This window comes from Gopherus flavomarginatus, chromosome 5, assembly GCF_025201925.1.
Source record: "Gopherus flavomarginatus isolate rGopFla2 chromosome 5, rGopFla2.mat.asm, whole genome shotgun sequence".
Taxonomy (NCBI): domain Eukaryota; kingdom Metazoa; phylum Chordata; order Testudines; family Testudinidae; genus Gopherus; species Gopherus flavomarginatus.
The window spans coordinates 109,249,917-109,263,304 of record NC_066621.1 but is presented as its reverse complement, the minus strand read 5'-3'; the positions used below and the strand labels follow the sequence as shown (position 1 = coordinate 109,263,304).

Below are 13,388 nucleotides of genomic sequence, written 5' to 3'. Positions count from 1 at the left end.
TTCCTATGGGTAGGTCAACTGGAGTTAGTGTTCCTATGTGTTGTCAACTTGAAGTTAGGATTATGGTTGGTACGGGTGGGCCACCGGGAGGTAGATTTAAGGTTCCCGTGGGTAGGCCACGTGAAGTTAGGTTTAGGATTCCTTTGGGTAGAGATCCCCCCCCAAGTTAGGGATTCATACGGGTAGGCCATTTGGAGTTAGATTTTAGGCTGGTGTGGGTAGGGCTCCCTACCCTAGGGTTAATATTTCTATGGATAGGACACTTGGAGTTAGGGTTAGGTTCCCTACATGCACAGTTCCCCACTCTAGGGTGAGGATTCCTATTGGTAGCAGACTACACCTAAGGTCCCTTTCTGTGCTAGGGTTACAATACCTTGGGGTAGAAGGTTAGTTTCCTATGTGTTGGGCTTCCTGCCCTGGGGTTAGAATTCCTATGGATGGGCCACTTGGAGATAGGGTTGGGGTCCTATGGATAGGGCTCCCCACCCTAGGTTTAGGGGTTCTATGGGTAGGGCTCCCATGGTTAGGGTTAGGATTCCTATGGGTAGGCCACTTGGAGGAAATCTAATCCTAGCTTAGGGAGCCCTACCCATAGAAACCCTAACTATAGCTTGGGTAGCCCTATCCATAGGAACCCTAACTCCAGCTGAGAGTGCCCTACCAATAGGAACCCTAACCCTAAGGTGGGGAGCCTACTCATATAATCCTTAACACTCACCCTAAGTGGCCTACTCAGAGGAACCATATTAAGTGAACAGGGAGTCCTACACATAGCAACCCTCACCCTAGGTTAGGGAGGCCAAACCATGTGTACGGTAAACCTAAATAGAAGTGGCGTACACATACAAACCCTAACCGTAGGGTGTGTAGCCCTAAACATGGGAACCCTAACTCTAGGGTGTGGAACCCTGGCCATAGGAACCCTAACTCCAAGAGGCCTCAAATAAGAATCCCAACTCTAACTTCAAATGCCCTAGCTATAGGAACCCGAACCTTTGCACAGGGAGTCTCACCCAAAGGAATCCAAACTCTAACTTCCTGTGGCCCACCCACATGAACCTCAACCAAATGGCAGCAAGCCCTAACCATAGAAATCCTAATGCTAATTCCAAGTGGCCTACCCATAGGAACCTTGACACTAATTTCAAATGGCTTACCCATAGGAACCCTGACACTAGGGAAGGGAGTCCTTTCCTTAGGAATCCTAACTGCAAGTGGCCCACCCATAAGAATCCTAACCCTAACTCCAAGTGTCCTACACATACAAACCCTGACCATATGGCAGGGAGCCCTACCCATAGGAACCCTAACCATAACTCCAAATGCCCTCTGCATAGGAACGCTAACCCTCAGGTCTGGACCGCTAGCCATAGGAACCCTGACCCTAAATCAAAGTGGCTTACACATAGCAACCCCAAAGCAAAGACGGGGAGCCACACCCATGAGCCCCACACAGTGCAGCCCACTCCTAACTCCAAATCACCTACCGATAGGAACCCTAACTCTAGGGTGGGGAGCCGACACATAGGAACCCTGATGCTCATGCCAAGTTACCTACTCATAGGAACCCTAACTCTATAGCGTGGAGCCCTATTCATAGGAACCCTAACCCAAACACCAAAGTGGTCTACCCATAGGAACCCAAATCCTAGGGTGAGAAGTCCTTCCCATAGGAACCCTAACCCTAAATCTAAGTGCCTACCCATAGGAACCCTAATGCTAGGGCGAGAAAGCCCTCCCCAAGGGCTTCCCTATCTTAAAATCCCAGTCAGCCTACCCATAACAACCCTAACCCTAGGGTGAGGAGCACTATCCATAGAAACCCTAACCATAAATCCAAGTGGCCTAGCCATAGGAACCCTAAACCTCCATGGGGGATGACTACCCATAGAAACCCTAACCCTAGGGCTGGGAGCCCTACCCATAGGAACCCTAACTGTAACTTGAAATGGCCTACCCATAGGAACCATAACTCTAGGGCGGGGAGCCCTCCCATAGGAACCCTAACACTAACCAAAAGTCTCCTAACCATAGGACCTCTAACCCGAGGTCAGGGAACCCTATCCATAGGAACCCTAACCCTAGGGCAGCGAGCTCTACCCATACCAGCCCTAACCCTAACTCCAAGTGGCTAGCCATCGGAACCCTAACCTTAGGACAGGGAGCCCGCCCCATATGAACCCTAACGCTAGGTAGGGGATGCCTACCCATAGGAACCCTAACCATAGGGCCCAGAGCCCTACCCAATGGAACCGTAACCCTAGGGCAGGGAGTCCTGCTCATATGAACTCTATCCCTAATCCTAAGTTGCCCACTGACAGGAACTGTAAGCCTAGGGCAAGGAGCCATACCCATAGGAAGGCTAACCCTAACTGCAAGTGCCCTACCTATAAGAACCCTAACACTAATTCCAAGCAACCTACCTATAGGAATCCTAACTCTAACTCCAAATGGCCTTCTCATAGGAACTGGAGTGGTATGGTGGAGAAACCTTCCCATAGGACCCCTAACTCCAAATGGCCTTCCCATAGGAACCATAGTGCTACAGCAGAGAGACCTTCACATAGGATCCCCTAACACAAAGTGGCCTACGCAAAGGAACCCTAACCCTAAGGCGTGGAGCCCAACATATAGGAACTATAACCCTAACTTTAAGTAGCCTACCCACAAGGACCCTAACACTAGGGTGAGGAGCCCTGTCCATAGGAACCCTAACCCCAAGTAGCCTTCCCAGAGGAACTGTAGTGCTACTGCAGAGACATCTTCCCATAGGAACCCTAACACAAAGTGGCCTATCCAAAGGATCCCTAACACCAGGGCATGGAGCCCTATCCAAAAAGAACCCTAACTCCAAGTGGCCTACCCAAAGGAACCCTAACTCTAGGGAGGAGAGGCCTATCCATAAGAACCCTAAAAATAGGGTGGAGAGCCCTAACATAAGAACCCTAATCCTAAATCCAAGTTGCCTACCCATAGGAACCCTAACCCTAGATTGGGGAGGCCTACCCATAGGAACCCAACCCTAGGGAGGGGATACTTAACCATCGGAACCCTAACCATAAGGCCGGGAGAACCTACCCAATGGAACCATAATCCTAGGGCAGGGAGGCCTACCCATAGGAACCCTAACTATAGGGCAGGGAGGCCTATCCATAGGAATCCTAATAGTAACTCTAAGTGGCTGACCCAAAGGAATCCTAACCCTAGGGGGCATCCCTACCCATAGGAAACCTAACCCATACTCCAAGTGGCCTATCTGTAGGATCCCTAACCCTAGGATGGGGAACCCTGCCCATAGGAACCCTAACCATAGGTCAGGGAGCCCTACACATTGTATCCTTAACCGTAAATCCCTGGGTAGGACTCCCCTTGACAGACCATCATACATATCAGCATCTAGTGCCCATATGAAGGAGGCATGACTAATAAATTCTGCTAGTTGTGATATAGCCGGTTGGCTTGACCCCTTTCGTGTGAAATTGTAGTTGGTGCTCTGTACTAGCCATAGGAAAAAAGAAGTGCCTTCAGTACTGCAGGTATCAGCCTGAAATAGCACACTTTTAGGCAACACTGATTGTCTAGTGCTACACCATCAGTGACATAACTAGTGAGAATGACGTACACCCAACAATGTCAGGGCACCTCTAATATTTGAGTGCATCAAATCAACTACCTCATTTCAACCCATATCTTATATCACCCAAAAGTTACTCTTACAGACGTAGATAACTGGTCTATTTTAAAGAAGCACTGCATCACATGAAGCAATGATCTTTATCTCATGCAAAGCAGGGGGATGTATAAAACTTTGAATTTAGTAATTTACTAATTAAATGTTTCCTCTTTCTGTTCATGAATTGCCTATGAACACATACTTTCCCTCCCAAATATATACATTAATAAAAACTCATGAAATAGTTTATGCAAACCTGGATAATGTGTAGATTTTGAGAAAGCCACTCATAAGCAAACAAAGTGTTTTCAATTGGATGGGTCACATCGAGGATACATATTTGCAAACAAATGTGAACACATCACAGTTCTTGTGATTTATCTTTATAAAAAGCAGATTAATGAGTCCAAATTTATATCAGTATTTTAACCTTACACTGCAAGATATTTTATATTAATCTTCATTGGCCCCTATCCACCCAGAAAGTCTGTACAAGCAATAAAAGAAATATATTACAAAGTTATATATTATAACAAATGTATTACAAATCTAGTAGTTTCCCAGAGAGAAAGATGTTCCAAGGGGGTGTGTGACAAGGTTCAACTGACCGCTGTGGTGCCTCCTGCTGGCTGTCCTGGGAATTAGCTTAGTTCACCCATGTGCCTTCATCTGTTGAAGCCTTGCTGCCATCACGTCTGCTCCAGGAAGTGTGTTGTCCCATAGAACACAGCATCCTCTTCCAGCCACATGCTACATCCCCTCCAAACAACCCCACAGTCTGTGGGCTACTTCCATGTAGCCTCAGCATCTTTTCCACCCTTGTCTCAAGGCTCCAGCATGTCAGCAGTCAGCCGGGAGCTCACACTCGTTCCTCTGCTCTGCTCTGTCCAAGGCACTAGCTACCCTCTACCTGCAAGGCAGCCAGTCCTCCTCCTTCCCCAAGCTCCAGGGAGTGACTGACCCTGCTCTGCTTTGCCACCTTTCTTATATGGGCCAGCCCAGCCCTGATTGGCTGCTCCTTGCAACCTCTCTCTGATTGGTTGCCTCCTGCACAGCCTCCCAAGGGTCCTATTAACCCTTTTAAGGCTAGTGTGGGGCAGATGCTCCATCACAATATGCATTATGCGTATTACTCCCTGTGATGTCCTTTGCTCCTGGAGAACATTGCCTAGAGGTCAGGGCTTAGGCCTTTCAACTTGGAAGGTAAATTTTTGGTAGAGGAGCCCAGATCCCCCACTCCACTGGGCTCTGGCAGAGGGCCCTGTGAAGGCAAAACTGGGGTCCGACACTCAGGAGCACCTGAAGGCTGCCCTACCTTGGCCACTTCCTACCACCCTGCTATGGTCCAACATTTGCAATCTGTCACAGGAAGCTGTGAAGTGGGTCAGCTCACCATTTGGCACCTCTTCAAGGCCAAGTATGGCATGGTAGCTCTCTCCTTCCTGGGGCAGCAACTGAGTCCTTTCATGCCTTGACCCTCCGGCCAGGTCAGTTCCAAGTCTCTCCCTCCCTGGAGTACTCCATAAACAAAACACAAGGAATCAGCACAAATAAACTGGGTTAGTAGGTGAGAGGGGGAAATGCCACCCTCTTTGGGTACAATAGAAGGAAGTCCTCCCTTCCCTCATGGAGGGACCTTCACGCAGTTGTTGAGAGGAAGACAGTCTGCCTTCTCTCAGCTCTTTTCTCAGGAGCTGCAAGGTAGCAGTCCTTTCTCTTCCCTATTCTTCCCACAAGTGAGCTGTTCTGCTCCCTTTTAACAACTCCTCCAGTTTGTGCATCTCTTGCAGGTGTGGTGTGGCATGGCTGGCTGACCCCAGAACATCTCCTTAACCCCTTGTTGCCATACCCAAGCATACTCCCTCCACCACAAACCTAGTATTAATTTGTTTTTCATTTATAAATCATTACTCCCAAAATGAAAGAAAGTGATGTTGGATCTACTAAACTCTCAGGCTCATGGTCCAACTACAGAATGGGTGAGCGGATGAATTCTGAGAAAATAGGTATCAAGTATCAGGAGGTAGCTGTGTTAGTCTGTATCCACAAAAACAACAAGCAGTCCAGTGGCATCTTAAAGACTAACAGATTTATTTGGGCATACTTGCTGGGAGACATCCAACCTGCACCGTAACACCCCTGAGTTTGCCTTCTTCTCCCCCATTCCCTCCAGCCTGTCCCAGTCCCACTCCTGTCTCTACCCAACCCCTAAATCTTTGTCACAGTCTCATTCTCATAGTCTACCTAGTCCCAGTCTCCACTTCTCAGGCTTCTTATCCCAGTCACAGTCTCTTTTCCCAGCCAGTCCCTCTCCAGGCTCACTGTCCAAGCTCCAATCCCACTAGCTACCAGGCCCAGTCTCCCTTCCTGGGCTGTTCCTTCAACCTCTACTTTAGCTCCTTTTCAGATCTGTCTCTCCTCCTCCTTCTAGCTCCTTGTCCATTCTTAGTGTTTCCCCTCTTCCAGACAACTGGCTGCTCCACTTTTCTCACTGGATCCCAGTCCCTGCCTAACTAGTCAAACCCTGTCCTTCCTCCTCCAGTTCCCCGTTTTCTTTCATAACCAGTGCCAGTCTCTCCCCCAGTCGACCCAGTTTCACTTCTTGTCCCCAGGGCTCGCTCCAGGGTTTTTGCCACTCCCAACAGGTAGTGAAGGACTCGCCGCTGAATTGCTGCTGAAGAGCCGGATGTGCCACCCCTCTCCGTTGGCTGCCCCAAGCACCTGCTTGCTTGGCTGGTGCCTGGAGCCAGCCCTGCTTGTCCCAATTTACTTCTCTCTCCCCCCTTGCAACTTTTGTCCCCTCTGCATTTGAATCAAGTAGTTGTCTCCTCTGTGGTGCCTGGGTGCCCAATTTTTTTTAAAATTCAGCCTGAGGCAGATACCTGGCATGAAAAACTGTAGTGCAATTAAAGTTTGGTAAAGTTATAAGCAACTGAAAACAGGGTCTTGTAATGGGAAGTAGGAGGTGGTGTCAGTCCATCTGAAATCTAGTGTTTATCATTACTGTCAAGTATCAAATAAAAACACAATAGTGAGGATTTTCAGACATCTCTGTGATAGCTGTAAGTTAAAATCCACAATACACTGCATGGTTAATGTTATTACATAAGATATGACTATTTTCAATTAAAATGGGGGATTTTGACAAGATTAGAAGCAGTAAAATTTTCAGTGGCTGCAATGATCCTGGAAATAAATAATGCTAGTTTTGCTATTGACAGTGTCAGTGGAAAAAGAAGCAATTTAGATGCCGGTAGCCATTTTCCGAGCACATTTTCCGAGTTGCAGCAGTTCCAAGAAACTATAAATCCATTTTGAATATTTATGTCATAATTGTTTGTTTTCGGATTGTTCCAAAGTTTTTGTTCTGTCCTTATGCTAGATACAGATATTTAAATACTTCTCTCCCCTCCACACATTACAATTTACTTGGAAAGTGTGATACTAGGAACATATTAAAAGGAATTTCACATCTTGTATTCTTAACTTCTCCATGGAACTTAATCTTTTATAACACATTTCTGTTGTTGCTCTGCCCTCAGAACCAGCCCTCATATGAGGGAAGGGCTGCAGAACCAAGAAATGAACAAATTAGGAGGGGATAAAAAAAGAAAAAACAGGGATGAGGTTTTAGGTCATAGGGTCAAAACATGGATCCAGTGAGAGACACTGAGCATTCGCTGTCTGAGGAGTGCAAAAAGGCAGTAGATCCTCCCTCCTGCCCATGTGTGTGAACTGACAAAGGACCAGAAAAAGGACCAAGAGTTGCAGAGAACTTCCCACCCTATCCAGCTTCTTTCTCCTGGGCTGATGGATAGCCACTGGGTTAATACCAGGAGGAGGTTGGTGAGGAGGTCTTTGGACTTTGTGGGGCCACAGATGGCAAGTGAGTAGAGGAACAAGTGCAAAGAAAAGATGCAGTCTGAACCTCGATAAAAAGTTCTGGAGCATGTGGAAGAGGGGGTGCAAGCTGGCACATTGCACATAGGTAAAAACCAGGTTCACCCTCTTGCCAGAAAAGGTGCAGGTGTCGATGGTATCAGTGAACCCTACCATCCAAGTACCCATAGGTGCCAACTTCTCCTGGCGCTGGTGGGTGCTTGCGCTACGCACTGCCCTGGCCCGCCCCCTCATGCCCTACCCCCATTCCAACTCCTTCCCCAAAGTCCCAGCCCCAACTCCACCCACTCCCTGTCTCTATTGGATCCCTTCCCCAAATCCCTGCCCCAGCCCCGCCTTTTCCCTAAGCATGCTGTGTTCTGACCCCCCCTCAAAGCTTGTTATGCAAATACTGGGAGAAGCGGGGACATGGCGTGCTCAGGGGAAGAGGCAGAGGCAAAGGCTGAGGTGGGGAGGCACGGCAGGGAGCTGCTGGTGGGTGCAGAGCACCAACTGATATTGCCAGCAGGCCACAGAACCATGGTGAAGCAAAAACTAGCTCACAAGTGACCTCACCATTGCAAGATGGCAGTCGAACCATGCTGCAGGACATTTCATGAAGATGTGCATGGCAGGGAGCACAGAGCAATAGGGTAGAAAAGAATAAAGGGGGCCTAGTTTGCAGTGTCCCAGGCTAGGCATTACTACTTTTGATTTCAGTATGGAAGGATCAGACTCTTGTAATTTAAGCTCATTTGGGCATGGAACTATGTTATCATCCAAAGAAAAGTGGCAATGAAAGTACATCATCTTGTCATGATAGACAAAGATGATAAGGATTTTAGATGTTTCTTTTTCATGAGCTATACACTTTAAAAAGCTAGACTGAGAAGAGTGGAAGCTTGAAAAACAGAACAAAGCCAGTAGCAGAAACGCAAGCATGGAAGTAATTTTAGTGGATGTGATAACAGCATCTTTGTCACTCCCAACTTTTGTTCTGTTGTAGATGGAGGAGGTTAATGTTCAAGGATACGCTGCTGCTGTTGTCTCCAGCGTTGTCTTGTCAGTTTCCTTCTCCACACTGGGCTACTATTCTGTATAGAACAGTATTTACAGCTCAGCAGAGGCAAAAATTGAATTGACTGGAAGAATAGCAAAGGAATTATGTTAAATCATTTCCCTCCCAGCCAGTCAATGCATATAAGAGATCCATTCCACACAGGGAAAGAAGAGAGAGGAAATCCCTATTTCCCTGACCACATATATGTGGGGTGGAAGAAAAACAGATGATCTGGCAGCCTTCCATCTCATCCTATTAAAAACACTGGGGGAAGAAGAAGGTAAAGAAACAATCTGCCCCTGGCTTAAGCAATGAGAAATGAGATGCTCCTGTCACTGAATCTTCCTCAACACAGCTGATGCACTATACATTGCTCTGGGGACAAGAAAAGAGCCCTTTCATAATTGGATATACATGTTGAACAGATGAGAGTGTTCCACTGCTGTTTAGCAAAACACTTCTATGAAAATGTGTCATTTCTTTAACAATATATGTCAGGTGTCACCAGGTGGCAATGTTATACATAATTGTCCAAATTCTTTTTTGAAGTCTGTTTACACTTAGGGATGTGGAATAAAGGCACTACATGTGTAGCTACATGCTGCAGTGGAAGGCAGACTGTGTCCATGCTTTTCACTGTGATGCATATCTACACATGGCAGGGAAAGAGTCTGGCAGCTCACTTCTGCCACAGCATTTCATTGTGGTGGGGAAAAGGCTCTGGCAGTGGGGAGACAGGAGGATACTACCCTGCTATATAGCAGCATAGACATGGAAGGTGCTCCTTGAACGTGCAGGGAGCTTTGTACAGTACATACGCCAGGGGTTCTGGTGTGTAGGGCACCCTACTCACCAAAGCTATGCCTCACTGTCTATGCTGCTATTCATACCTGTGCTAGTGAGGTGTGCAGTGTATGTACTCTACACTCTGCCATAAAGGCAGATGCATCTTTAGAGTGTCAGCAAAATATTCAGTTTGGGGAAGATATGCTGTATGGTGGTGTTAATTTTATTATGTAAAAGCGGCAAAGAATCCTGTGGACCTTATAAACTAACAGACGCTTTGGAGCATGAGCTTTTGTGGGTGTTCACCCACAAAAGCTCACACTCCAAAATGTCTGTTAGTGTATAAGGTGCCACAGGATTCTTTGCTGCTTTTAGAGATCCAGACTAACATGGCTACCCCTCTGAATTTTATTATGCTGAATGTTGGGTGAAGGACTGTTTGAGCAGGAGTTTATTCTCTGTGTTGATCTATGACTGGAATAAATTCTTGAGGATGAGATGATTCTTGGGATCCAGGTATTACGCTGAGTTTCCTGAAAGTATTACCTGCTTGCAGTTTGTGACCATCTCTGTTCTAGGACTGGTGTATATGTCTAAATATGTCTGAAAAAAATAACCTTGCTTTGCGTTACTGAATTCTCCTCCACTGGGAAGATATCCTGCAAGGGCCCAGCTATCTGTCACTGATTGGCAGGAGGCAGAAGTAGGGTTTTTGTTTTGTTTTTAAGGCCTCTGCAGAAACAGGCTCCTGCCAGCTAGAAGAGAGCAAGATATACTGGGCAGCTGTCATTTGCCAAATAGCCACACTAGGACTAGGACACTCTGCCAAATTAAGAGGGCTAGCACCAGAAATGCATGACTTCCATAAAAGTGCAACTCTGAAGCAGGGAGAATTAATAGTGACCAGGAAACTGCTAGGGAAGATGCTGGGTTTGCTATCACATATGGTTTTAAAAGTTGAATCACGGGATACTGTTTGAAGCAGCTAACCCAGATATGATATTGAGGCCCCTAGGAATTACTGTAAAACAAGTATCAAGGATATGTGATATCACTAGAACCTGATGGATCAAAAAGATTCAAGGATGGACAGTTTCTAGGCAACTAATATAGCGTCTTCCCCAAAAGTAAAGGACCTTTGGCGATAATTTTCCAGTACTCAAGGCTAGTTTTGGGTGGCTATAAAGAGACTGCAAATTGTCTCCTTTTTCAAAAGTGGACACAGACTGGATAGGAGAACAATAAAATAAGACAACAGGAACTGTTATAAAACATTAACACTATTTATCATAATAATGTAACCAGGATAGCTAGTGTAAAGAGATGGAAGAGCAACTCATATGTATGTAACATATATAATAAAAGGCAACATTGTAGACTTAGCAGAGGCACTATATGTGCTTTGCAGCAGTAAAGCCAAAATAGAAGAATGTGTTTGGAAATGCTAATTTAAAACTAAAATGCAAATCTCAGCCTTTAAATGGAAGAAGAAAAATTTGTGACCTAGTAAAGTGACTGATAAACATGCTAAGATAGTGATGTATGGATAGTCCGAATATGCATGCAGATAAACAGTACCCTAATAACACATCCAGTTTAAAATGGTACATGCATGCAAACAGTACCCTAATAACACATCCAGTTTAAAATGGTACATAAATGTTGACGATTTGTTTAGAAAAAAAAGTTTTGAAAATGTTTGACGAGCTATTCTTATTAAACGCACATTACACACCGTCATGCCTAGAAGCCATACGAATAATTAAGAGACACTAATTTGGTATTCAGGCTATTCAAAGTTCACTCCCAAAGTTCATTTCCAAGGGGAATTCAGTACTGATAATTTAGGTTAAGTGTCACCTGCCATTGGCCTTACTGTATAGAGGCATAGGCAAACAGATGTCACGTGCATTGTGCTTTAAAGTTAGAAAGCCTGCCTGATCTTTGTGTCAGAGTTCCCACTGAGCAACTGAAAAGGCAGATTGTACGTTCCCTAGAGGGGAAGTTATTGTAAGGACGAGGATGGGCTGGATTCCCCCTCTCCCCTACAAATAAATCACCGAGGAGGAGCACCCGGAGCTAGTGGCACAACAGCAGCCAGCAGGGAACAGCCAGCTCTCCTCCCCCGGCCCTGGTGCCATCCACCACCTCCCGCCCCCGCCAGTGTGTGGCTGGCTCCTGGGGGGACTGGCTCCGCTGGAAGGGAACGCGTGCGACAGGCGGTAGAAGCTGGTGACAGGGTTGAGCTCCTACTTTCATGCAAATCTCCCCTCCCTCGCAAGCCAGCGCTTGCGGCCCCCCCAGCCCGGGCGAGCTCGCTCCGCTGCCACAGAGCCACCCCCCCAAGCTTCCCCGACCTTCTTCGCGCTCTGCCTCCGGGCGCCGTAGCCTCTGCCCCCCGGGCAGCAGCGGGAGCAGGGCAGCGGCCAGGATGAAGGCGGCTTTGAAGGTACTGCGCCCGGGATGGGGATGCTCGTGGACCAGCCACGCGCTCTCCCGCCTGGAGGGAGCCGGCTCGGGGCGGGGAGCGCCGGGAGGAGGCTGAGAGCTGGGCGGGAGGTGCGGACTGGACTCCAGGTGTCCCGGGAGAGAAGCGGAGACCTTAGCGCCGTGGGGTGGGGTTGGGGCTTGAATGGCGAAACGACGTGGTCCAAGGGCCCCTCCTCGCCGGAGGTGGGGGCTTTAGGGAGGCGGGCACCGCAGCCCCCTTTTGGGCACTTGGGAGCTGGGCCGGCTGCTGCTCGGGCGGCCGCCGTGTGGTGGCTCATGGCTGCGCTGCCTCCTCCCTCCCGCTGGGCTCGCAGCGTGCGGCGCGCTGACCGCCGCCTTCAGTCCGCAGCCAGAGCCAGCAGCAGCGGCGGCACCTCGGCTGGGCTGGGCTCCCCCCTCGCTCTGGGCGTCTCGCCGCCTTTTCCTGTCTGCCTCCGATTCCTCCCCCTCCCCCCGCCATTTTCACCCGGGAGCGGCGCCGGGGCTTCCCGGGCACTCGGCGGGGGGATCTGCACCGCGCCTGGGGCTCCCACCAACTTTCATAGATTCATAGACTGTCTCTCTCTGCCTCTCGCCACCCCTGCTGCTGCGCCTGCGGGAAGTTTTCCATGAGCGCCCCTCTGGTGATCCGGCCGCCCAGCCCTTTGCAGCCGGCGGCGGGGGCTGCTCCCGGCGGCGGCATCTCCTTTCACCTCCAGATCGGGCTGAGCCGGGAGCCGGTGCTGCTGCTGCAGGACTCCTCGGGGGAATTCAGCCTGGCGCACGTCCGGGAAATGGCTTGCTCCATCGTGGACCAAAAGGTAAGAGGGGACCCAGAGGCGGAGCTCCCGGCCGAAACTCAGCTCTTGCCCTCGGAACTTCCCTGCTGCCCAGCTGGTCCCCCGCCGCCCGGGGGGTCTCGGCTCCGGGGTGAATGCAGCGATCGCTCCTGCTCCCGCTGCCCCGTTCTCCCCGGCTTGTCCCGTTCACTAGTTGTGCAAGTCTCGCTCAGGACGCCGGCCGGGCCGGCTGGCTTGCAGTTCGAATGGCTTAGTTGCCATGCGGGCAGGGCCCGGTTTACAAGTCTCTCCATCAGCGCGCTTTGGAGGGATGGGAGGGGAGGAAGCTGGTGGAGATGGGGGCTCGGGGGGGGGAGGCGCTGGCACAATAACTTCCTCCAGTGTTACTCCCTCCCAGCCCCGGTGGCAGAGGAAACTTTCCACTTTACAAAGCGGGAACCAAGCCACTGGGTAGCGTTTCACGAGCTCTCCTTCCCAGGCAAACCATGTCCAGCAGTCCAGGCGCCCTCTGTCCCCTTGCGCTCTGTGCCATTTGATGCAGGCTTTAACCTTGCGAGGTGACACACTTGTCATGTATTATGTGGCACTTTAATGTGGGGCAGCTGGCGTCTCCAGAGGACCGAGGGCGATTTTTTCTGCAGCTGGGCGGTAACATGATAGAGAGGGTAAACCGCAAAGATCTATTGCCCTAGTTCCCAGTCAAACGCTGTCAACAGACTAA

At 49.0% G+C, this 13,388-nt stretch overlaps 1 protein-coding gene across 3 annotated transcripts in view; it reads left to right on the top strand.

Moving 5' to 3' along the window:
* The first annotated feature begins 10,688 nt into the window (after positions 1–10,688).
* The window catches only part of PRKD1 (protein kinase D1), a 295,104-nt gene continuing 292,404 nt past the window's right edge, over positions 10,689–13,388 (top strand). For 2 of the 3 annotated variants that reach the window (XM_050953862.1, XM_050953861.1), the window contains exons 1-2: positions 10,689–11,847; positions 12,491–12,688. In XM_050953862.1, coding sequence (XP_050809819.1) covers positions 11,656–11,847; positions 12,491–12,688 — 390 coding nt within the window. In that variant the 5' untranslated portion in view covers positions 10,689–11,655. Of the gene's footprint in view, positions 11,848–12,225; positions 12,689–13,388 lie in introns of those variants that run through there. The other variant, XM_050953863.1, reaches the window with a different exon arrangement.